This window comes from Vombatus ursinus, unplaced genomic scaffold (assembly GCF_900497805.2).
Source record: "Vombatus ursinus unplaced genomic scaffold, bare-nosed wombat genome assembly UNPS02014785.1, whole genome shotgun sequence".
Classification (NCBI taxonomy): Eukaryota; Metazoa; Chordata; class Mammalia; order Diprotodontia; family Vombatidae; genus Vombatus; species Vombatus ursinus.
Genome location: NW_020954563.1, coordinates 15,238,299 through 15,265,211, shown reverse-complemented (window position 1 = coordinate 15,265,211; position 26,913 = coordinate 15,238,299). Strand labels below are relative to the sequence as shown.

The following is a 26,913-nucleotide window of genomic DNA, read 5'->3' as shown; positions in this document are numbered from 1 at the left end:
CCTTAGAACATAGAATGTCAGGGCTGGGAGGGACCTTAGAACATAGACTGTCAGGGCTGGAAGGGACCTTAGAACATAAACTGTCAGGGCTGGGAGGGACTTTGATAGTTCACATTTCTGTGGCACTTTAAAATTTACAATAGTCCTGTGAGGGGGGTATAAGTATAGGCCCCAAGAGGAAACATGACCTGCCCAATCATACAAATAGAATCTACTGGAGCTGAGAATTGAATGCAGATCTAGTGACTCAAAAGACAGTAGTCTGTCCATTATACCAAGCAGTCTCTTAACCTCATGATTCACTGATACTGGGGAATCCAGTGGCCTGGAGTATCTATGTGGGGTATCTATGGATGGACCTGGCCTAGGGTGGATTGATCTAGATCCATCAAGACAGCCTGGGGAAACTTGGCAGTGATCTCAGATCTGGAAGGGATCTTAGAGATCTCTAGGGTCCCTGGTGCCTGGGCACGAGTTCCCCCTACCACATCCCTGAGCAATGGTTTTCCAGCCTCTCCTTGAAGACCTTCCATGGTAGAGGTTTTCCCTCTTACCATCCCCCAAGGCAGCTCATTCTACTTTTGGATGGTTCTAATAATGAGAAAGTTTTTCCTCATTTGGAACTAAAACATCTCTGTTATTTGTAATCACGAGCTAATTCTGCCCTCTGGGACCAAGCAAAATAAATCTAATCCCTCTTCCCCATGATAGTCTCTCAGATACTTATGATCTTAGTATTTCAGGGTTGGGAGCAGACTTAGAGATTATTTAGCACAAACTTTTCATTTCACATATGATAAAAATGAGGCTAAAAAGTGAAATCACTTGTCCAAGGTCACTCTTGAAAACAATTTTCAAGACCCTTTTTAAGTCTTTTCGGATACAGATATCTCCAGTTCTTCCATCCATCTTCAGGTGTCGTGGTTTCCAGGCCTTTCCCCATGCTTGTCACATTCCTGAGGACTGTCTTCCATCTTGTCAGAGATGTTTCTGAAATAGCGTCCAGAAGTGGACACCATCCTTGAGATGCTATCTGACCGCATCAGAACTAAGTCTCCTTTGCTCTTGAGGCCTTCTGAGTGCCTAGCCCTATATGAAACTCTAGAAAATTGGTTGGGGAAAACACAAGAGAACAATAACCAGGGTCTAGATTTATAGCCTAAATATCCCTTAGGCTGGTTCTTTTTTTGGGGGGGGCGTTAAGGCAATTGGGGTTAAGTGACTTGCCCAGAGTCACACAACTAGTGAGTGTTATGTGTCTGAGGCTGGGTTTGAACTCAGGTCCTCCTGACTCTAGGGCCAGTGCTCTATCCATTGCGCCACCTAGCTGCCCCCAGGCTAGTTCTTTTTTGAAAAAATATGTGTTTTTGCCCAGCTTGGCAGCACACACCTCTAGTCCCTGCTTTTGGTGAGGCTGAGATGGGTGGATCGTTCAGGTTGGGGAGTTCTGAGTTGCAGCAGCGCCAAAGACGATCTCATGCCTGTACGACATCTTTTACCAATAAAGCGAGCCCTTGGGGAGTGGAGGCCCAGGGTACAGGATGTTCTCAGTCTCCCAAGTGGATCATTTTTAAAGCATAAGTATTTGATGCTATTTATACTAAAAACAGGCAGATGCCATCTGGTATTCATCAGTCCCTCATATGCATGACTTCAAAGCACTACAGGACAGTTAGCCCCATGGGATGAGGGATAATATAATGGGGTCTTGCCACTTGAGGGTGAATTTTGGATGTAGTGTGTTCGTGATATTCATAGAGACAGTGTGGTATAGTAGGAAGAAGGGCAGCCAGGTGGTGGAGCAGTGGATAGAGGACTGGGCCTGGTGTGAGGAAGACCTGAATTCAAATCTGGCTTCAGACACTTCCTAGCTGTGTGACCCTGGGTAAGTCACTTAACCCTGTTTGCTTCAGTTTCCTCATTTGTAAAATGAGCTGGAGAAGGAGATGGCAAACCACTTCAGTATATTTGCACCCCAAATGGGATCACAGAGAAAGTTTTTCAACACCCTGGCCTGTGTTTACAGAAGTTGGTGCCTTGTTGAAAGATCTCCCTGAACAATTTCTACAATAACAACAATATTGTAAAGATAAACAACTTTTGAAAGACTTAGGCACTCTGATCAACAGGACCAACCACCATTCTATTGGATAAAAACGTGCTGTCCACCTCCAAACAGAGAGCTGATGAACTCAGTGCAGATTGAAGCATACCTCCTTCCCTCCTCTCCCTTTCTTCTTTCTTTCCCCCAGCTAATGTGGGGATTTGTTTTGCTTGATTTACATATTTGTGATGGGTTTTGTTTTTCTTTTCTTCAATGGGTGGGGGTGAAGTGGGTGGAGGAAAATTTGGAACTGAATATTAAATCTTTGAATTATGATTTTTAAAAAAGAAAGTTCTCCTTTTGGTGATGATGATTTATTTAGAAGATAGAGTATTTTAGCATAAACAAAATATTTACCTATGCTTTCCAGAAACATGTGGGTTTCTTGAAGTTTCTATTAAGAGTTCCAGATAACCTAGTAATAACTTTCTTTTTTTAAAAAAATAAATTTTATTTATATTTTTTGTTACTATATCATTTCTGTTTCCCAATGTAGTTCTATTTTTCCCAGAGTCGTTCCTTACAATAAAGTAGAAAGAAAGAAAAAAAAATTCCACACAACTAAACAGCCTTGGGGGGGAAAGGTCTGATGTTGTATGCAGTATTTCACCCTCTAATTTCTGCAGAGAACTAGGGGGAGGTGTTTTGTCATATCCATCAATTCTTCGGGGCCAGCCTTGGTCACTATAATTCCAGTGTTCATTTTCAATTCTGCTATTGTTCTTTCCGTTTACATGTTGCAGTCTTTGTACATATTGTTTTCCTGTGGCTCTTCTTACTTCACTTTGTGTCCGTTCATATACATCTTTCCATGCTTCTCTGTGTCCCTTGTGTCAGTGGCTTCTTACGGTGCAGGAATATTCCATGACATTCATGCAGCAGAACTTGTTTAGCCATTCTCTAATTACTAGATGGCCATCTGCTTTGTTTCTGGTCCTTTGCTAACCACACTATGACTGGTATAAATCTTTGGTGTCTAGGGAGCTCTTCTTTTTGTCAGACTTCCATGCGGTATATACCTCATAGCGGACTTTCTGGATCAAAGGCTGTGGATGTTTTATTTTGATTGCATAACTCCAGGTGGTTTTCTGGAATAGTTCTACCAATTCACAGTTTCACCAACAATGCATTAGTGCTCCCATCTTTCCTTGATCTCTCTAATGCTGCCTATTCTCATCTTTTGTTATCTTTGTCAGTTTGGCCCCAATAATAAGTAACTTAGAGATAGCTTGGTGGCCAGGGTCTTCTTGGGCATTGCCATGCTCCGAGTACTGCAGGCTGGGCCCTGCTTATGGGCTCCCTTAACCCGTGTGGTACCTCTTGAAATCCTAAGGAGTCTTGGGCCTTTCCCCGTCACTGAAGACTACGTACAGGTCAACCAGCCATTTCTTCATGCTGGGTCCTGAGAGGAAGACAGAATAGACCAATCATTGAGTTCTGCCTTTAGGAAATTGACAGCTTTCTAGGAATGAGAGCTGCTTGTAGGATAGATTAGAGCTGGAAGGGCTTCTTTGGGACTGTCTAATTCAACAGTGTTATTTTCCAGATGAAGAAACTGAGGCCTAGAAAACATAAGTGATTTTTCATTCATTAGTGGCAGAATCTGGGGCCCCTGACTACTGACAGTAGATTTTCCTGACAGGCTGGGGATGTCATGGGGGGTGTTATCTGATGGGCTGAGCAAGGTTGTGAAGCATAGCTGAAACCTAGAAGGAAGGAAAATGTCAGCTCCTTGATGGCTGGAACTGCCAACTCATTTTGAATTTTCATCCTCAGCTCCTAGCAAAGTGCCTGACACATAGTGGGTACTTTAGTAAATCAGTATTGGTTGGTTGGTTAATTGATTTATTGATTGAAGGACAGAGCAAAGATCCAGTCTCTAATAAGTCTGTTTTTCCTCAGGAGGATGTTCTCAATACCCAATGTGGCTATGATGTCCGACTCAAACTGGTAAGGGGGACATATGGAAGAGAGGAGCAATGGGAGGGGAGTCTGGGGTAGGGGGGCATGGGGTTACAGCAGATGGTTAGTGTGAGGCTGCTAGTCTACAATCCCAGGGCTAGAAGGAACCTTAGAGGTTAGTTAGTTAGTATGACCTCCCGGCACATGAAGGAATCTCTGCTTCCAGCATCCCTGACAAGGGAGGGTTGTCTCACCTCTTCTTGGAGACCTCCAGTGATGGAGAGGATTCTGGGAATGGACACCTCCATGTGCCTGGAAGTTCTTCCTTATTTGAACCCACTTTCTCTTCCTGGTACTATAAAGCTGGTGGTTTTACTTCTGCTCTCTGTATGGGATGTTCAGGGGGACTAGTACCTTTGATGTAAGAGGTTGCCTTTGGTGTCCATCTGATCCACCCAACTCTTACCTTTGGCTCCAAAAAGTGATAGCATGCACAGTGGCCAGACCCCGCTAAAGCTGTCTCAAGCAGATGGGCTAAACCAGATCGAGGTTAACTAACAGGCTTCAAACCTGTTGGAGACGCAGGGGGGTGTCTACTCCCCTGGAAGAACGGGTGGATGTGAACAGTTTGTTTCAGTGGCTTTGAAGGCAGCTGAAGCAGGTGCTGTGGAGCACTTAGACCTTGGGCAGACATTGAAGACACCAAGGTCATCTGCTGCATCCTGGGCCATCAGCCGTCATCCTGATTTTTGTCCTGCCGCTGGACTTGGATGACTCTGGGAGAGAGAGTGAGGCTGACCAGTTTCTGCAGCTCTGCCTCACTTAAATCTAATTCATGTACAAGTCAAGACATCACCCTCTGATATCTTTGGTTTTCTTTGAAAAGGACAAACAATAACTCCTCTGCTGCCTTTAGTTAAATAGAATGAATCTGTCCACTCCTCCCCATAGCCCTTCTGAGTTTTTAAGACACGTCACATCTCTCTTCTCTCTGCTGACCCTCTCCCGTTCCTTGAGCTCCTCTTCCATCGGAGTAATTTCCAGAACTTTGCCCTTCTCACATCGCCCTTCGGTTTTTGCTACCAGGAGGACTGGGTGGTCCCTGGGCTCTCAGGAGGCTCTGGGAAGAACTCCTATTTCCCTTGCCCTTGAGAGCTTACAACCCTAATGCCATGAGATAGAGGTAGTACAAAAATTGTTATCCCCATTTTTTCAGATGAGGAAACTGGCTCAGAGAGAGGAAGTAACTTGCTCAAAGGGACAGGCACAACTAGTAAGTGGCAGGTCCAGGATTTGAACCCGTGCTTCCAAATCCTACAGTTTTCACTGTACCACCTTGGCCTTCCCAGGGTGGAGATTCTGAGGAATTTTGCTCTGGGACTCTTTTGGGTGGAGAGGGCACTTTCAAGTGGAGAGGAGATTGTGAGGTATTGGTGGTGGGGATGGAGTGGGATGGTTAAGGAAAGGCTCCAGGGGAAGGTAGCTTCTGAGTTGGAGGGATTTTCACAGCTAGAGATGGAGGGGGGAAAGAGAAGAGTCTGTACCCAGCTTGAGATAGGAGAAGGAAAGAATGGTAGGTAGTTTGACTGGAATGTAGACTTAGTGAGAGATAAGACTTAACTGGGAAGTTGGAATCAGATTATAGTGGACCTTGAATACCAGGAATTTATATATTTTATTTGGAGGACAATGGGTAGCCACTGAAATTTTTTGTGCAGAGATATGACTTTGTCAAAACAATGAGCATTTATTTAGCTCTTGCCACATGCCTTCAGGGAATTTATATTCTACTAGGAAACAGGGGGAGGGTTGGGCGCCACTTAGACGCTGATAAGAAGAGCCTAAATCTAAATGAAATGCAAACTTAGTCTGTGGGGATTGGGCAGTAACCCCAGAGGAAGTTAACTTCGGCCTTGGAACCTGGGAGGTAGAAGAGCAATCGAGGCTCGTGGGAAGGCCTGGAGACCAGAGATGGAATGTAACCCAGCCAAGTAAGCCAGTCTGGCTGGAGCTTAGAATGTGCTGGGGGTGGGGGTGGGGCATGTGACTCTGGGTCAGCTTTGTCACCTGTACATTTAGGACTTGGACTGGAGAATTCTCAGGTCCCTTTCAGTTCTGAATCCTGTGGTTTTATCTCACTTTGAGGTTCACAGAGCTCTTCACCAAGGTAGGGTAGTATAAGAAGAGTGATTTGATTTTTGGTAGGCTGGAGCCAGACTGTGAATGGCTTTAAATAACAAAGATGTTTTAGAGACTGTAGGGAGCCACTTACATGCTACGAGGAACATCGCTGGAGCCCTGCTGGGAAGGGCGCTTTGAAACTACAGGGCTGGGGAAGACTAGGGTGAGACTAAGGCCAGAAGATCAGTTATGAGGCTATTATAATTGTATACACACAAATCAAAGAACCTGTCTGAGCCTCAGTTTCTTCATCTGTAAACTGGGAGTGATAATACCTACCAAGAGTAGTTATGGGGAAAGTCCTTTATAAACACTGTGGGGTGAGTCGGGGAGCGATGGTGATCATCCGTGGACATCTGTTAATTGCTTGTGCTTGATTCAAAGGAACTGGAGCAACAGAGCTTCATCTACACGAAAGGCTGTGTGGGCCAGTTTGAAAAGTGGCTCCAAGACAACCTGGTTGTGGTGGCTGGGGTCTTTGTGGGCATCGCCATGCTCCAGGTACTGCAGGCCGGGCCCTGCTTGGGGGCTCCCTTATCCCCTGGGTACCCCCTGTAATCCTAAGGGGCCTCAGGCTAACCCACTTGGGCTGATCTGGGTTCACCAGCCATTTCCTTATGCAGGGTCCCCAGGGGGAGGCAGAGGAGCCCAAGCCTTGGGGCAAGACCCAGTATTCTATGAACCAGAGGCCAGCAGGGTAGATTACAGCTAGCAGGTACTCTCTAGTCCAAAAATCTTATTTTCCAAGTGAAGAAACTGAAGCCCTTAAACTGAAGTTAAGGGACTTTTCATTTATGAATGACAGAACCTGGGGCCCCTGACTACAAATCCAGCACAATTTCTATTGTTCTGCTCTTCCTCCTACAAAGTAGTGGAAAGCACTGGATTTTGAGTCAGAGGGCCCCGGATTTAGATCCTGCCTATATGACCTGCTGGGGCAGGTCACTTAATGTCCCTAGGCCTCAGATTCCTCCCCTGTAAAGAAAAGGTGTTGTACCAGCTGGCCTCTTTGGTCCTGTGAGTGGTAAGAAACTGACACCAGTCACTCCAGTAAACCAGGCAGGTTATGCATGATCAGGACAGTAAAAGAGAGATAAGAAAATGCCTCTTAATACTCTGAAGGGGGACAGATTTCTCTCTGCTCTGGGGAGTGGGGCCTGGGCAGGGAAGAGTTCCTAGAGGAAGTGGCCCCTGAGGTGGGTCCTGAAGGGCACGTAAGATTGGTGGGGGAGGAAGAGAGTTAGTGGGATGGCATTCAGGGAACATTCAGTCATCCAGTTTGGCTGGGGCATCTCCTGTGAGGGGGAGTAATAGGACACAAGCCTGGTAAGTAATTGGGAGCCAGATTGTAGAGGGTTTTGAATGTTATGCTAAGGAGTTAAGAGTATATTCCATCATCATCATAATAAGAGCAGCCCCCATTTTTCAGTGGTGGATTGGGAATAGCCCTGGATTGGGATTGAGGAGGGCCAGGTTTGACTCCCTAGCTCTGTGATTTTGACCTCTTGGGGTCAACCTTATCACCTAGCAAATTTCGGGCTTGGACTGGAGGATCCCTAAAGTCCCTTTCAGTTCTGAATCCTGTGTTCCCATCTCACTTTCAGGTTCACAGAGCTCTTCTAAGAACACTGTGAGGTAGGGTAGTGTAAGAATTAATACCCCCATTTTACAGATTAAGAAACTGACCTGCAGAGAGCTAAGCGATTTACCCAAGGTCATGCAGCTTGTAAAGGACTGAACTGGGAGTCAAACTCAGGTTTTCTAGCTAGGGTTCTACCATCACCATTGAAGGTAGGAGAGATGGGGTGCCCAGGCCCCGGCAGGATGGACTGGAGATGGGGAAAACCTATTAGGAAGCTGTTACAATAGAATAGGCTGGTTGTGATGGGGCCTTGGACCAGGGTGTGGAGGCCATGGGGAGGGAAAATGGGATCAAGGTGGAAGAGGGCCTGTCCTTTGACCCCTCACTTCTCTTCATTTTGCAGATCTTCGGCATTTGCTTGGCCCAGAATCTTGTGAGCGACATCAATGCAGTGAAAGCCAATTGGTGAGGGCGGAGAGGGTGACTCTGAGCCAGCAGCATCCAGGCCTCAGAGGGTGGGCAACCCCAGCCAGGGCCACAGTCAGCTATGCGGATGAACTCCAGGGGTGACTTCAGCACGCCAACCTTAAGGGGCCCCCACTCAGCACCTCGCTCAATGGCCCTGGCACCCCTGAGCTGCTACGGTCGGGTGGGGTTGCAGGGAGGGTATTTATATTTACGTTACAGAGAACTGTACAGAGTGGGGGTGGGGTACGTGTCCATGCTGGGGCGATGTGAGGGGCGCAGCTGCCTATTCCCTCGCTTGGGCACAGCTGTGAAGTCCAGAGATGATGACAAGGACTTCTGGGGTGGCTGGTTGTCATGGAAACAGCTCCATAGAATGAGGGGTAGGGGGAGAATGAAAGGTTCTAAATTGGGTACTGATTCCTGAGAGTCCTGATAAAAGGAGCAGTGTCATTCCTTGATGCTACCCAGACCCCACACCTTGCTGTGAGGGAGGGAGGGGGTGCGCTGGGGAAAGCTGGGGTGGGGAGGGGTTCTGCTGTTGCCCCCACCAATCCCATGGAGACTAATAAACTGTCCTCACCCTCTCTCACTTGCTGTGTGCCTTCTGCCTGCTACTGCACCACACTGGGAGGCCCAGCATGAGTCCTGACCTTTCCCTGGCTTGGAAGCAGGAGGTGAGAGGCCTATTTGTTTGGTTCTTCCTCCGATCATAGGCCAGAGAGCTGTAAGACAGGGAAGGGGGTGTAATAGAAAGAAAACTGGGCTTGAAGTCAGAACTGAGTTTGAATCCTGACTGTCACTTACGGACCATGAACAAGCCACTGCACCTCTGGGCCTCAGTTTCTTTAGATGTAAAATAAGGCTTCTGGGAAGACCAAATGAAATAATGGGCATACAGCTCTCTTTGAACCTCCCAAGGGGTCTTTTTTACAGATGAGGAAATAGAGGCCCAGAAGAGGAAGGGACTTCTTGGCTTGTGTAGGCGAAGGACTTACTTTCAAGGTCCCACTGGTAGCAGTATCTAGATTTGAATACAAGTCCTCTGACTCCAGGGCCAGTGTACTTTCTGCTATACCACACTGGCTCTTTTGGCCCAGTTTAATTAGTAAGCATTCATTAAGCGCCAGTTTTTACTGGGGATACAGATACAAAAGGGAGACAGCCCCTGAGCTCAAGAAACTTCTGTTCAGATAGAAGCCAACCAGCCATGTAGGAAAGCGTGATGAGTGCTTTGGTCTGGGGAATTCCAGGCAGGGTGAGTGGGGCCCTAGAGCAGTTGTCACCCCCTTTCCAGTAGCATTGGTCATTTTGATTTGATTAGTTTGCTAAGCCAGAGGTGAAGGATGGGGCAATGGTAAGACCCATGTGCTGACCTGCGGGGCCTGTGGATGTCTAGGTTGGGGGAGTCATAGACAGGGGCTTCTGGGGGAGGAGCTTGGGGAGTCGTGATCCTACAAGTATTTTAGGGCAAAGCCTTCCTTCATTTGTTTGTACACTGGGAGATGTCACACTGGGAATGACCTCAGGGTTTAAGTCTAGGGGTCTTCAGGGGGCCACTGCCAGTCATTTTGGCCTTTGTCTTGCCACTGGACTCTGACGACTGGAGGAGAGAGTGAGGCTGATGACTTTGTGCAGCTCTGTGTCACTCAGATCCAGCTCACAGGCAAGGCAAGACATCTGCTCATGATGTCATTGGACCTCTTCAAGGACAAACAACAGGGATCTTAACCAGGTATCTCCAGGGGGTTTGTTGGGATCCATGCATTTGGATGAGAAGAAATTACATCTTTATTTTCACTAACTTGTAACTGAAACTTACCTTTTCTTTCGATTATGAATAAAAAAATACCCCAAACATTCCAAGAAGGGGCTTCACCAAAGGGCTCTATGACACAAAAAAAGTTAAGAACCCTTGCTGTAGTCCAACTTCTCTTCCTGTACAAGAATTCCCTCTAGAGCATTCTTGACAGAAGATTGTCCAGCTGATAATCCAGATTATCATGCTTCCAGTGATGGGGAACTCACTACTGAATGGGCCCATTCAATTTGCAGATGATAATAAAAATAACACATAGGCACCTTTAAGGTTCGTGAAGTGCTTTCTAGCCATTATTTCTACTTTGTCCTGAAGAAACAGGCCAAAAGAGGTTAACTGACTTCTTTTTATTATTATTTTTTTGGCTAGGCAATGGGGTAAAGTGACTTGCCCAGGGTCACACAGCTAGTAAGTGTTATGTGTCTGAGGCCAGATTTGAACTCAGGTCCTCCTGAATCCAGGGCCAGTGGTCTATCCACTACACTGCGTAGCTGCCCCATTAACTGACTTCTTGGTTAATGCAGCTACAAAGTGACAGAGCCAGAATCTAAACTGCAAGCTTGATTTTCTAGGTGTCTCACTGTTTTCCCTAGTGCTTCCTGTTTGCTTTGCTCTGGGAGTTGAGGGCCTTCCCTGATTGATCTTCCTTTTGACTCTTTTTGTTCTGGGGGCCAGGCTTTCTGGGATTGAGGGGTGGGGGGTGGATTGCCCAGAGGAAAAGGTGGTCCTAAGTCCAGCCTAGTGATTTCTGCTGCCTTGTGGCCATCAGACAGGGTTCCAGGACAGTTTCCCAGTCGTCTTCCCTCCAGCTCTGGAGGACTGGGTTCTCAGCTTCCACATTCCTCTCTTAGCACAGGGCAAAAGTTGTTTTTGAGGGTTGCTATTTTCCCAATGCCTTTTTTATATTCAGAGATTTTTAAAACTCCTGGGAGAAAGCTCTGGCCTTGGTATTAGGGGGTGTGTCCCACCACTACTTCTAATTTCCTTTTCTACCTTGAGCAACATTCTTCTCTCCAGTCTCAGTTTTCTTATCTATCAAATCATGGATTAGACTAGATCTTGTTCAGCTTTGGCATTTCTTCTAAGGGACCACCAGGCTTTGTGAGGTCCAAAGGGAAAAGGTCACTTTTACCCACTAGGGCCATCAGGGAAGGCTTCCCAGAGCAAGTGGTATTTTGAATTGAGTTTTAAAGGATAGATAGAAATTCATTAGATGAAGAGGAAGTGTGAGGGACTGTCTGATGTTGGCTACTGCCAAGTGAAGATTGTGGCAAGATGGGGTAGGAACAAGATATTAGGAAGTGACTGGAGCTCACGCTCCCGAGGCAGGGGCTGTGCTAGGCGGAGTTGTGGTGAACTGGGATGGGGGCTGGATGCGGAGAAGTAACCGGAGCTCACGCTCCTGAGGCAGTGGGCAGTGCTATGTGGAGCTGTGATAGCTGGGGGAAGGAACAGAATACAAGGAAGTAGCCGGAGCACGTGCTCCTGAGGCAGGGGGCTGTGCCACGTGGGAGTGGGACGGCAGAGAACGAGTTCCCTTTGTCTAGTCTCCTCCCTAGGTACAACGTCAACCCCAGACGCCTCCTTCCTGTGTCCAAACCTGACTTCCTGGGTCACATACTTTCCCTTTGTGTAGCACTGACCCCAGACGCCTCCTCCCGGTATCTGGGCCTGACTTCCTAGGTCACGTACACTCCCTTTGTCTATGCACTAATCCCAGACGCCTCCTTCCTGTATCCGGTCCTAGCCTCCTGCGTCACTTCCTCTCCCTTGGTGCGCTAAACCCAGACATCCCCTTCCGGTATCTGATCCTACAATCAATGACTAGTAGGCGGGCTGAGGAGGAGGGGCTAAGTAGGTACTTAAGGAACGGTAGTGGTCGGAGCTCGCTCTCTCTTTTGCTCCTGCTCTCTTGCTCTGGCCTTGCTGTGATGGCCTCTGAATAAAGCTCGAGTGTTGGCACCTCCTGATCAGCTCGTCTCTGTGTGTTTATCCAGGTAGCCACCGAAGACTGGTAAGTATGACTCTGGCAGCCTGCTCCTTATAGGAGGAGAGTGTATGGCGCGGCCGGCACAAGGAAGGAGAAGGAGGACATTGTTAGGCAGTGAAAAGTGTAAGCATGAAGGCAGAGAGCAGAAGGGATTTTTTTAGAAGGGAGCAGAGGGAAGGAGTAATACATGAGGGAATACATGGACAGAAGTGTAATACATGAAAAAACTTGGGAGTCAGGGTGGCGACAAATTGTGGAAGGCCCTAAATGCTAGGCAAACCAGTTTTACCTTTGTTCAGTGGACAATAGGGAGCCACTGAAGATTTTTGAGCAAAGGAGTGACATGATTGTTTTACCTCTATCTCTAACTACAGAGTTGGTCTCCTTCCCAACCAGTCAAGGCAAGAAGGCAAATAAAGCATTAAAGCCATAAACTGAAAAACCATGCTCACATTCTAATGGGGGATACAACATACAAACAACTATGTACAAATGAGATAATCGACAGGGGGGAGGTGCTAGAATTAAAGGGGAATCAGGAAAAGCTTCTTTATGGAAAGTGGAATTTTAGCTGGGACTTGAAAGAAGCCAGGGAAGCCAGGGGGTGAAGGTGAGGAGAGAGCATTTTGGGCCTGGGGAATAGCCGGAGAAATAGCAGAGTAGGGAGAACAGTGTCACTGGATTGTAGAGAGCATGAAGGTGTAAGAAGAATGGAAAGATGGGGTGGGGAGAAGTTATGAGGGGCTTTGAATATCCAACAGATTTTATGTTTCATCCTATAGGTGATAGGGAGCCACTGGAATTTATTGAGGGTATTTGTGTGTGTGTGGGAGTGTGTGAGTGACATGGCCAGATCTTTGCGTTAAGAAAATCACTTTGATCTTCTGAGGATGGACTAAAGTGGAGACAGGCTTGTGGTAGGGAGACCGACAGACTATTGCAGTAATCTAAGCATGCTGTGATGAGGGCCCAAACAGGTGGTGGTAGTTTCCGAGAAGAGAAGGAGCATTTATGAGAGATGTTATGAAGGTAAGATCAATAAGATTTGCCAACAGATAAGATATAAGGAGCGAGAGAAGGTGAGGATTTGAGGATGACATTTGGGTTGTGAGTCTGGGTGATTGGGAGCACGGTGGTGTCCTTGGCAGTAATAGGGAAGTATGGAAGATGGGAGGGTTTGGCGGAAAGATCATGAAGTCAGTTTTGGACATGTTGAGTTTAAGATGTCTGCAGAGATGTCCAATAGACATTTGGAGATGGGAGACTGGAGGTCAGCCAAAAGGTTAGGACTTAATAAGTAGGTTTGAGAAACTTCAGCATAGAGATGATTGAATCCATGGTAGTTGATGAGATCTGCAAGGAAAAAAGGAGGCATAGACGGAGAAGAGGAGAAGGCCATCCTCAACTCTTGCCAGGACCGTTGCAATAGCCTCCTATTTTGCCTCTGTACCTTAAGCATTTTCCAACTTCAAATCCTTCCTCCACACAGCTGCCAAGGTAATGTCTCAAAAGCGCAGGTCTGATTCTGTCATTCCCTCTCCACCTCCCACCTCAACACCATATTCCATTCTACAACCTCCAGTGGATTCCTTTTGCTTCTAGAATCATATATAAACTCCTGTTTGGCTCTTACAATTTTAAATTCTTCGCAACCTTCACCAGCCCTTCCTACCTTTCCAGTCTTCTTACACATAACCCCACGTAGCCTGTGATTCAGCCATATCAGCTGACTTGCCGTTCCACACACACAACAACATTCCATCTCATGTCTCTGGGACTTTGTACTGGCTGCTCTCTGTGCCTGGAATAATCTCTCTGCCTATCTCTGTCACCTGGAATCCCTGGAATCTCCTTCAAGGCTTGAGTCAAGTGCTGCCTTCTGCATGAAGTCTCCCCGGATTCCCTCTGGCTTCTAATGTCTCTTCCCCATCTGTGTGTTTGTGTGTGTGTGCTTTTAGAGTGTAAGTTTTTAGAAGGCAGAAAATGTTTAACTTTTGAATTTGTATCCTCAGAGTTTAGCACAAGGCTGGGCACATAGTAAGGGCTTAATAAATCTACATTTCATTGTCTTCTAGAACATTTCCTATGTGAAATAACTCTTGGTTTGGGCCTTTCCCTGAATGATGAGAGGGCAGCTAGGTGGTACAGTGGACAGAGCACTGGGCCTGGAGTCAGGAAGACCTGAGTTCAAATTTGGCCTCAGAGACTTATGAACTGTGTGATCCTGGGCAAGTCATTTGTTTGCCTTGCTTTCCTCATCTGTAAAATGAGGTGGAGAAGGAAGTGGCAAACTATACCAAAATCTTTGCCAAGAAAACCCCAAATGGGGTCACGAAGAGTCAAACGCAACTGAACAACAACTGATTAATGAGGCAAACTCTGGAAAGAAAGTTAAAAAGATTTTTTTTTTAAGCACATCAAGGCAACCAGTGTTGTTGGGTCTCCTCACTCTCCAATTCAAATTGCCCACTGCTTTTTATAGACAGGAGTAAACATCTTCCATTTAAGGGCAAATGGATTTTGGGTTGGTACATGTAATCATGAGGAGGTGGGATTAGTGCTGCCTCAGTTTGTCCCTCTTCACAGCATTATAGGGAGGTGGGATTAGCTGGCAGCCATCTCATACAGGCTAGTACTACTACCCAAAGTCTAAAGGCCATGAGGTCACTCAGACTGCCTCTGTACCAGTGGCTGACTTTCCACAATAATCCTTACTTTCCTGCTAACCGTACTCATGGTGCAGCACCACAACAGGACCTATATCCCTCCTCTGTCCTCAACTGCATCTTCCTAACCTCTGCGGCTTGTAATTTGGGAGTTGGCTTGGGAATCAGTTCTTTACACCAAGGGAGGCATTGTAAACACAAGCAACACACAATCCTTATGAGGACACACGAGAGAAAACCCACAGACAGATACTTCAGCTATAAGAGATTTGGGAGCCCAGAGGTTGTCATGGAAGTTGTCAGGAAACCAAATGGAGCACTCCTGATCTTGACAAGCTCAAAGCCCTCTCCCCTCTCTACCAGAGGAGATCTAGAGCCAGCCCCTTTTGTGAGGCCATAAGCCCTAAGCAGGGACCTCAGTATTAATGTCCTTCACTGTGCCTGTGATTTCATTAACGAATACTTGCAAAAATTTGTTCATTTTATTCAGGAGCACCAGACCGAGACCTGTCCCATACATAGGTAATAGTGCAGAAAAGGTGCATTTGGTCTCATTCACTAAAGGGGGCAGGGTAGCAGAAACCTGGGTGACAGCATGCTTGCTTCACAAGTGTGTGCTAGGAGGCAGGGTAGGTGTGGGTACGAGACCAAAAGGTGCTGGCCCTAACACACACCTGCCTGCTTGATTTGAGGGAAGCCAGTAATGCCCTTTTTTTTGTTACACAGGAAATAAAATCCCTTTGAGGCTATCCTAAAAAAAAAAAATCACTTCTGTGTGCCAGGCCTCCCAGCTTAGAAATATTCGCAGAAGGCTCTTTCCATTCTGAATGGCCACATTTCATTTCAGGGGTGGGGTTTTATTACATCCCTTTTGTCATCCCATTTCTTGTCCTTGTGTCCCATTTTGCTCATAACACAGAACTGGTGGCCTGACATCATGTTGAAAGCTTGGGGGGGGGGGGAAGGGACAGGTTGAGAATTGTGAAAAGTTAGTGATCTCCTAATTAAAAGTGAATGAGTGTCAGTTGGCTATAGAAATCTATCTTACCCTACAGGAGAGTAGAAAGGGAAGGGGATAAGAGAAGGGGGTGGGGTGATAGAAAGGAGGGAGGATTGGGGGAGGTAAAAGACAAGCAAAATACTTTTGAGGATGGTCAGGGTGAAAGGAGAGAGTAGAAGAAATGGAGGGAAATACACAGTTATCACAGCTGTGAAAAAAATTTTATAGAAAATTTCTCCAATAAAGATCTCATTTCTCAAATATATAAAGAACTGAGTCAAATTTGTAAAAATAAGAGCCATTCTTTAATTGATAAATGGTCAGGTAGTTTTCAGACAAAATGATCAAAGTTATCTACAGTCATATTTAAAAATGCTCTAAATCTCTATTGATTAGAGAAAAGTAAATTAAAACAACTCTGAGCTACCACCCCACACCTATCAAAAAATTGGCTAATATGACAGAAACAAAAAATGACAAATGTTGGAATGGATGTGACAAATTGAGACACTAATGCACAACAGTGCATTAGTTTTATACTGATTCAACCATTCTGTGGAGCAATTTGGAACTATGCTCAAAGGACTATAAAATCAAGCAATACTCATTGACCAAAAATACCACTGCTAGGTCTGTATTCCAAAGAAATTAGAAAAAAAAAAAGGAAAAGGACCTATGTGTACAAAAATATTTATAGCTGCTCTTTTAATGGTGGCAAAGAATTGGAAATTGAGGGAATGTTCATCAGTTGGGGAATGACTGAACAAATTATTGTATATGATGGTGATGGAATACTGGTGTACTATAAGAAATGATGAGCAAGATGCTCTCAGAAAAACCAAAAAGATTTATATGAACTGATGTAAAGTGAAATGAGCAGAACCAGGGGAACATTGTACAACGATCAACTGTGAATGACTTGGGTATCCTCAGCAATACAATGATCCAAGACTATTCTGAAGGACTTAAGATGAAAAATGCTATCCAACTCCAGAGAAAGAACCGATGGAGTCTAAATGCAGATCAAAGCATACTTTTCCTCTACTTTATTTATTTTTCTTGTTTTTGTTTTTGGTCTGTGCTTTCACACCATGACTAACATAGAAATATGTTTTGCATAACTGCACATGTATAACCTATATCAAATTGCTTGCCATCTTAATGAGGAAGGAATGAGGGAGAGAATTTAGAACTCAAAATTTAAAAAAAAATGAATGTTAAACAATGTTTTTACATGTAATTGGGGAAAAAAATTAAATATTAAATGGTCATTTAAAAGAAGTGAGTGGGAGAACTCTTTTTCCCAGGCCATGACAGTACAGTTTGGTATTGCACCTAAGTTTGCCTGATTGATAACAAAATAATAATTACATAAGTCCTGGATATCTGCCCCCACACTCACCAAGGGCATCTCTTCCCCCAAGGGCAAAGGGGCATGTGCACATATCCAGCAGTTGGTCCAGTTAAAATCATGGCTAGCGTTTTGGATCAGACACCCAAGTGGTGGGCATAAAGTGAAAACAATAAATGCACAGTAGATAACAAGTGAGAGATTAGGTCCTAATTATCAGGTTCAAATAGATTAGTGGTCAAAGTCCATTGATTGGTGTTGTGGTCCCTTTTCAGCTTAACTCCATCCAGGGCCTGATCAGATTAATCTTCCTTTGCTGCCCTGAGTTCAATCACAGTAGGCTTCACATGGGACTGATATATCCAGGTTGTCCACTAAGCAACCTTGGTGGGAGTATGACTGGTCAGCAGGATCTGGAAAAGCCTCTATCCAATGACTCAATTAGTCTCTGTAACCCAAAATACATCTGTGTTGTTCAGTGATTTTTCAATCATGTCCAGCTTTTCATGACCCCATTTGGAGTTTTCTTGGCAAAGATAGTGGAGTGGTTGCCATTTCCTTCTCCAACTCATTTTACAAATGAGGAAACTGAGGCAAATAGGGTTAAGTGACTTGCCTAGATTCACACAGTTAGTGTCTAAGGCTGGATTTAGACTCAGGTCTTCCAGACTTCAGGACTGGCACTTTATCCACTGCTCCCAAAATATATTTGTAGCCCATAGATTTTGGCAGTTCAATAAAGTCAGTATGTGATTGTTCAAATAGTAGTGGCAGTAAAGTCAATCTGTGGGATTTCAGATAGTAGGGTTGCCCACTTTCTCTCCCCTTTTGTCACAGTTTTCTTCCAGAGGAATTAAACTCTTGACAAGAAAAGCAGCTAGACACCACATGATGGACCTCTGCATAAACATCGTGGGCAAACCACTAGCAGCAAACTTGCAATACAAGGGCCTCGGTTCCCATATCAGTATCAGTTTGAGTAGAAATGATAGGCGGCTTACAGAATAGGTATCAGGTCCATCACACACAGAGAACTAATAAAACAAACAAAATTATAATAGGGTAAATAAAGTTACCCAATATAACTGTAGCATTAGGGGTGTCAAGTCCTTTGGAGCCTGGTAAACACTTCCTGTATATCTCAAAAACAGCTGTGCTTGAGTGGGGCAGGTGTGTGGAGATATTTCCTCAATCACTCCCAGGTCACTTGTGGAGATTCTCTAGGTAATGCCACTAAAGCTTGCTAGTGATAAGACTTAGTACAATTTAATAAAACAAAATCTAATCACATTGGTCTTTCAGTAATTAGTTCATGTAGAAAAAAACAGTTCAGATCTTATGGATATAATCTTATTAACAACAGAACTATAAGAAAAACACCTAATTAGGAGCCCATAATTCACCTAAAACTGCAGAGAATTTTAAGTTTTTATATTGCACTTGCTCTTTCTCTCTTTATTCAAAACTTTTGTGTGATATGGACAATGCCATGACATACTGAAAAAAAATCTTAAGAGGGATCCATGAGGGGACTTGGAAAATGAGCTCTCCTGTCCCTTAATATTATCAGTCTTCAAAATAAGGAAAATGATGATTTAAAATTTTCTTTACAATTATTAATGCAATTTTATATGTGCAATCCTTAATCCAATTTTTAGAACTTATTGCTAAAACATACTCAAAGCCTGAATTTCCTATTAGAAACATTCGAAGGGCAATTGTTTATTTATATATATATATATATATATCCGACTGAGATTTCTAATGATCTGATCTTGTTGCTCTCTCAAAGTTTACTTTTTAAAAAAGTTTACTTTACTCTTCTCTTTTGAATCTATAGATATTATCCTCATATCATCCTGAAAGAAGAGATACTCCAAGGACCTCATCTTATACTTGAATATATAGCTATTAGCAAAGGGATGGCAAACCTAAGAACTCATTTGCTTAGTCACTTAGGATATGGAGTTGACCACAAATTCAGATTAAAAATAGTAAGCTCTTTCATACATGCAACCTATTATAGTAACTCAAATGTTTTAGTATTAATCTATTAATTAATAGATTTAATATTGCAACAACAGAACTTCTACTATTTATCTGCCCTGATCATAGAAATTTACTATGAAGGAAAAAGGAGGGACATAATTATGACAATGTCAAAAGTATCCCTTCAAGGACATGAACTGACCTGACATAAGCCATAACAGAAGGATAAAAAAAATTCCTTAACTCTGTTTGATTCTAGGTAAAGGCCATAGTTAACAGGTAATTGTGTGGCAAAATTCCACATTATTCACAAGTATTATTGCCAGGCTTAGAATTTACCAGGCAGGAAAATTTTCTTATTCAGAAAAGAAATATCACAAGGGGGAAACTGAGTCAAGAGGATCCTCTCTTTGCCTACTCAAGGTTGAATGCTGAACTTTTCCAGGCACAGATATCCACCTGTAGCAGTTCTCAGACTGCACTCCCTTTGGGCAGCATATGGCATTTCCTTGAATGGTGAACTACTGGCTTAATGAAAATTTAGACAGTCATACCTGAAATCAAAATTCAGCATAATATCAAATTATAGTCCCAAGATATTTTACCTCAAATAACAAAATCTCACTAATCACAGCTTAGAGCTAGGATATTATTGTTGTCTTTCTTATGTTGCAATAACAATTAACAATGAGTACACATAAGGACATCTCATTTATCCTTTATTCATAAATTAAGAATAATCATAATCTGGAGTTTCACACATATAGTAAATATATGATAGTTCACTCAAAACCCCAGAAAAAGCTGACCACAGTAAGCCCCTGATTGGTTTTGCCCATCAGCCCCAAAGGCAAAAATGAAATCTTTGCAATTATTGTCTTTTGCTATTAAGTAGGCTCAAAGATGTAACTTTGATACATATAATTCATCCACAAGTACAATTATTAATTTTCATAAGTGAGAGTCAAATAATTTCAGATAAAATTTACTCTTTACTATAAGCAAACTTGTAAGTCCACCATTTTGACTGGGAGTGGTTCTAGTTTCTCAAATTTTATTACTTTAGCATTTTACAACATACTGTCAGCACGGTTGATAGGATCTCACAACTCTTTGTGAATAGAAAGTCCTAAAAACTTCACAGAGAAGGACAACTTAAGAGGTCTTTGTTACCTTTGCCCTCAAACAATAAATTATTTTTATATTTTTAAAGCAAAATATGCCAAATTAAATATTTAACAGTTTTTGAACATTTTTACCACATTCTTTAATAGCTCAGTTCATAATCTAAAGCATCCAGATTAAAAGAGAAGGTGCCTTTCTAATGATATAATTATAATGCTCTTTGAGTACCATTTTTCAAATTAACAGCATTTCTGATACAATGATTTCCCCAAACTCACAATACAATTTTTTTAGAAACCCAATAACATACCCAATACCATGTTTTTAAAACATGAAATTACCAGATGACATCAATTCAGTTGAATGCACTTCCAAATTACCTTATGTAGAAAATTATTCATTTTAATCACTTTTGGCATTCTGTACTGATTGTTTTCAAGACTAATATAGAGTAATTTTGATTCAATTATACCTTTAACAAAACTTACTTTTGCAGTTTCTAAACAGATTGCTGCAATGACAAATAATAGGTGTCTCTTCCATTAATGCCTGATTTCCTCAAATTATTCCATACTACAAATAAATGTTTAGACTGGCCAGTGCAGCTTTAGCTTGCAGGTACAAAGGGTGGTGGGGGCAGGGCAGAGGTGACTGTGAGAGTGGGGATGGTGGTCCATTTGGCAGCTTATTCTTCATGGGGGGGCCCTGTTGATGATCTGGAAGTTGTACCCTCATATTTCCTGCAAATCCTCTTAAAGTGCCCCTCCTTTTTTAAAATAAAGCACCCTGGCCTCCTTTACGGTGGCCACCAACATTTATGCTTTCTCAGACTTAAATTCTTTTTAACCACAAAAGTGATTCTTAAGGGTGTCATGGTCTTTGTGTTTGAAAAATGAGGATTGTATGGACATGGTAATGAGGTGCAGTCTCATGAGGTTTGAAAGTCCTGACCCACAGCACCGATAATCATTTGCCTAGGTTCCAGTCATGCAAGTTTAGTTTTTAGCACACAGGAGCTGACAAAAATCAAAGGTCCTTGTATTTGTCTGGCCAAATTGTTTCCCATGATTATCTAAGTACTGAGTCCAGTCCAAACTGATCTCTACCATTCAAGGAAACCTCAGTTGAATGGGAAGTTTTCCCTTGTCCCAAGCTTTTAACAGCTTGCCTAAGGGAGAGTCAGTTGGAGGTTTACCCTGTCCTGATGCCATATGGATACTGATATCTCCTTGTCTTGTGGCAACATATTGTTGAGCAAGACCATCTACTTACCACGGCCCTGTCCTTTCCATGCATTCACTGCTCCTTTTCTTCTGCCCAAATGAGAAATAATCGGTTTTAGGTTTGGAACTGATTTCTCTTTATCCTTCCTGAGTTTGGGGAGTTTAATTCTCTAACCCCTTCATGGCTGACTAACCACCAGGGAGGTCCACTCTGACCTGTGATTGGACAAAGGTCCTAGTGCCTACCACAGTCAGAGAGTGGGCTCACCTAGTGATAGCCATGTGAGGGAGTGGCTCCTGTCTGGCTCACCAAATTGTTAAAGAAATCTTGGTTTAGGCATTGCTTTGATTAATGAAGCAAACTCAGGAAAGTTAAAAGGATTTTATTTGGCACACCAAGGCAACTAACCCAGTTGGGTGTGGCTGGCCCCCATTTTGAATGTGCTTCTTTTTATAGACAAGAATAAACATCTTCCATATAAGTGCAAAAGTATTTTTTATTGGTACAGGTAATTTTGAGGAGATGGGATTAGTGCCCTCTCAGCTCATCCTTCATTAAAGCATCATAGTGATGGGATTTGAGCCCAAGCTGAGACCTCTGTCCCTTACTCCAAAAAGAATTTGGGTCTCATTTGTTTACAGGCCCCCAAAACCCCTTAAACTTTCTTTGAACTCACTTGGTCAAAGAAGTCTCAGATGGTTGCCTGAGGTTATAATCCACTCAACTGGCTTTTCCTTATCTCTTATTCTGATCAGCTGGCTCTTCCTTATCCTAGGCCCTACCTCTCTTGGATATCCTAATGAAGCCTAGTATATTTCCTAACTTTGATCTTATCCAGACCCCATTCAATGTCTTCCTTATCCCTGGGCCCTATCTTACAGTTTTTTGTTACCCTAATAAAGCCTAACCCTCCATTGTTTATTCCCGGATGATCCCATTCAACCTCCCAGACACTCCCATTGGGATTCTCCCTAAACTCCTCCAGTCACCCCAAATTACTTGGCTGTATATAAGATCCATCCTGGCCCCCGTTTAAACACTGAGATTTCCGCATGCCCACTCTCCTTATGAGTGTCACTGACGTTCAGATTCCTTAAGAGTCTGGCCTGTATGATTCTTCTTTAATAAACCTTGTCTTTGCCTGAAAGAAGACTTGGGTCAAATTCATTTGGGCAGGACTGGCGCGTCATGATTTTGGGGTCCTAGCACCCCTAGCATCTACACCTCAACAATAGGAGGATGGGATTAGTACACATGTACAAGCCATCTTATACAGGCTAGTGGCCCCACATCTAAAGTCTAAAGGTCATGAGGTCACTCAGACTGACTCTGCACCAGTGGCTGACTTTGCACACATAACCTGTGTGTGTGTGTGTGTGTGTGTGTGTGTGTATGTGTGTGTGTGTTTGTGTGATGGACCCCTCTGGCATCTCACAGACTCCTCATAGGGAAGGGGAATCTGGGTCCTCAAGGCCACATGTGGCCTTCTAGGTCTTTGGGTGCAGCCCTTTGACTGAGTCCAAGTTTTACAGAACAAATCCTTTTATTAAGGAGATTTGTTGCGTAAAATTTGGATTTAGTCAAAGGGCCACACTTGACAACCTAGAGGGTCACATGTGGCAGGGCCACAGGTTCCCCACCCCTGCCTCAGAATAATGTTTTTAAGTGCTTAAAATAAAAAAAATAGGATCACAAAGGAAAAATAGTTATTAAACTATTAAAATAGTTATCAAATATTAAAAGTCACTTTCATGAACCCTTGGATGTCAACTCCTGTCCTTGAGCCAAGGCATAAAATCAGGACTCTGAATTGTTAAAATGGTGTCAGTTTTGCTAAGTTCCCTTGCAGTCTTAGTTCATGTCCTTGACAGGATTTCACAGACTCCTCAAAAGCTCCATCTTGACAGAACTGGGCCTGCTGTTCACAGTCAGCTCTGCTCTGTCCATATTCTTCTCCCTTGACACGAAGGGGTGGGGTAGGAGGTGACTGAGGGAACAGATGGGATGAGATGTCTCAGAATTGGAAGGAAACTCTGAGGACATTAACCCCTCAACAACACCTCTGGCAAGTAGTCATTTACCCTTTGTCTGAAGACCTTCTGTAAGGGGAACCCTATTACTTTTGTACCTGCTTCTCTGAAGGGAAACAACCTATTCCACTTTCGGATAGCTTTGATTGTTTAGGTAATTGCACATTGCCCATTGACTTCTTGGGGAGTCAAATTAAATCAATAAGCATTAATTAAGCATCTATTAGGTGCTAAGGACTGTTCTAAGCAAGGAGAAAACAAAGGCAAAAACAATTCCTGCCCTCAAGAAGCTTATAGTCTGATAGGGGAAATGAGAGGAGAAATCTGCCTTTTCTGCAACTTTCCACCTACTGTTCAGAGTTTTGTGCTCTGAGGCCAAGCAGAGTAAATTGAACTCCTCACTTCCATGGCCAACCTGGAGATTCTTGGTTTATTGTATTCCCACTGAATCTTCTCATATTCAGGCTAACCACATCCAGTGCCTTCAACTCATCTGTGTACATCATTGTCTTTAGTCTCTGCATGGCTTGGTCTTTAGTACTCCAATCTCATCTTGGTTGCCTTCTAGACCTCTGTATCTTCAATGTTCTTCCTAAAATGCAGTGCCCAGAACCAGACACAATACTTCAGAGGGAATGGCTCATTTGGAGGAGGCCTGACCAGGGTAGAGAATACTGGAATTATCCCCCATATCATTCTGGATGCTCTCAATGCAGACTAAGACTGAAATTAGTGTTTTGTGCTGCCATGGCACACAGTTGACTCATATTGAACTTGTGGTTGACCAACCCCATGTCTTTTCCTCATGAATTATTATCTAGTCGCACCAATCCCATTAACTATAATTTCCCCATATTTGTCTTCCCTGATGCTCAGGATGGGGTGCAAGATGATTCAGTTGGCCGATAGGACTAGGTCCTCATGGCATAGGAGGATTAGTTGAAAGAACTGGGGATGTTTAACTCAGCAAAGAGAAGTTATAGAGGGGAACCAAGCATCTAAAATTGCTGGCGGCTAAGAATATGACACTGTGATGTGAGAGCTTTTAAAGATTTGAATGATGCCATGAGGAAGAGGGATTAGACTTGTTATCTTTGGTCCCATGGGGCAGAACTGGGAGCAGTGGACGCAGAACTGCAAGGAAGGTAAATTTAGACTGAATACATGGAAAAACTTCCTAATAATTAGAATTGTCTTAAAATAGCATAGGCTGCCTAAGGAGGTAGTGAGTTCCCCCTAATTTCATAGTCCATAGACTGAGAACTAAAAGTGACCTCAGAGGTCTTGCCCAACTCCCTCATTTATTTGCTTGTTTTTCACTATTATTAAAATATCTATTTACCCACAGCATGCCATTAAGCTGAAATGAATTTATTTTTTCTTTATAAATATATAAATTTAATAAATACATTTATATGTCTGAGTGAATAAACATACTTCAAATATATTTATATATTATGGGCAAAAATATATTAATAACACATAAATGCATGTTACTATATAACATCTAAAGATACCTTTAATACATATATACATGGGCAAACATATATTATAGATATTCATATTATACATATATACGCATACATCATACACATACACATGTAATATATATGCATATACACATACATTATACAATATGTGTACACATGTATACATGTATAGAATATGCATTTTTACACATTTTATAGATATGTAAATCTACATTTGGATACTATCCATTTATTTTTATATAAATTTCTTTATTTATATATATTCATATATAAATTTATTTATATACACTTATATATAAATTTCTTTATATATATTTATATATATATATAAATTTCTGTTGATGCCTTTTGTTTTCATGTTACATTCATTTCCCACTCCCTTCCAGATTGAATTCTCCCTTATGACAAAGAAAAACAAGCAAAAATATCCAATACAGAAACTAGGTCCAATAATGTATACTATATTCTACCTAGTTCTTTGCCTCTCTGCCCCAAGGGCCAGTTAATGTTGACGAATTCCTCAGACCAGATAGCCTAAGATTCCCTAGGAGAGTAACTAATTCCTTCCACTGATATGCCTTTGACTGGAGATCAAAAATCTAGAGGCCAGGCTAGAAGATAAAAAAGTATAAGGAGCACCAGTTAATGTGCAATTGCCACAGTGACTGGCAATTTTGCAGAACAGAAGACACATAGACACACACTTCTATAGGGTTTTACACAGCTATCAGGTAGGTGGCAAAAGAAGCCCGTCAGGTGAGGCTGCTCGCCCACTTTCCTTATTTTGGAGTTTGAGCAATAGGGACCCCATGGCAGGTGATTTGCGGGGAGGGGAAGAAGAATGTTTTAACTTTGGAATGATCTGATTTAACATTAAACCCTCCACAACAGCTCTGACAAGTAGTCATTCACCCTTTGCCTGAAGACCTTCTGTAATGGAATCAGGTCTGTTCTGGGTATGGATGTTTGTCTATAGTTAGTCTGAACAGGCCATCAGAGGGCCGAGGGGAGATGTTTTCACCAAACTCACAGAACACAGGTTTTGTCCATTTGCTCCTCAGTTTCCCACTTTGATACTTCATTAGAAGTATCATCAAATATAGACTACACCAGGGGTGGGGAACCTGTGGATCACATGTGGCCCTCTAGGTCCTCAAGTGTGGCCCTTTGACTGAATCCAGACTTCACAGAACAAATCCCTTTAATAAAAGGATTTGTTCTGTAAAACTTGGGCTCAGTGAAAAGGCTGCACCCAAGGACCTAGAAGGCCACATATGGCGTAGAAGCCACAGGTTCCCCACCCCTGGACTACACAATGACTAGGTTCACAATACAATAAGTCAATTTGTACGGCAAAATAGGAAGCTTAGTCTAAAGAAGGTTATGATGGTTAAAAAAAAAATGTGGAGAACAAATCATATAAAATCCATAACTAAATAGCAAACATCAATCAATAAAATTATTGTACTGCAAGTAGTATGAGAAGGAATAAAAACAGTTTCAATAGCTTAGGTCTTTCCAAAAATGTTAGGACACCCTACAAGACAAAAACGATAGAACTATATAATCAGAGGGACAAAAAACATTTTAATGTCCATTTAGACAACAGGTTTCTTTCTTGTTCCATCTTGGGCTTAGCTTTCTCCTTCATGAAGTCAACTGTTTCTGGGAAACATTTTCCCTTTGAAATTCTGAATCAAAAGGGGTCTATCCTAATATTGTCAGCTTCATCTGCTTATACTGGAATGGACCTTTCTACCTTGTTTCTAGGGCATATTAGTAGAAGTATTTCTTTTAGAAGATGCATTTTCCAGATTCCAAGTCATGTAATAACACTTGTGGATATTCTCTATGTAATGGTGTTTAAATCTGTCAGTGATAAGACTTTGTATGATTTGGTAAGTTCTGACAAAGCCTAGTTACATTGGCCTTCTAGTAATCAGTTCATGTGATGAAAGCCAGTGCAAACCTTATGCAGTTAATCTTATCAGATCT

At 43.0% G+C, this 26,913-nt stretch overlaps 1 protein-coding gene across 1 annotated transcript in view; it reads left to right on the top strand.

The window, feature by feature from the left end:
• Nucleotides 1-8,826, top strand: part of TSPAN17 (tetraspanin 17) — a 19,903-nt gene extending 11,077 nt beyond the window's left edge. The window contains exons 6-8 of the mRNA XM_027867344.1: nucleotides 4,007-4,054; nucleotides 6,572-6,688; nucleotides 8,173-8,826. Coding sequence (XP_027723145.1) covers nucleotides 4,007-4,054; nucleotides 6,572-6,688; nucleotides 8,173-8,238 — 231 coding nt within the window. The 3' untranslated portion in view covers nucleotides 8,239-8,826. The remainder of the gene's footprint in view (nucleotides 1-4,006; nucleotides 4,055-6,571; nucleotides 6,689-8,172) is intronic.
• Nucleotides 8,827-26,913: the final 18,087 nt, after the last annotated feature.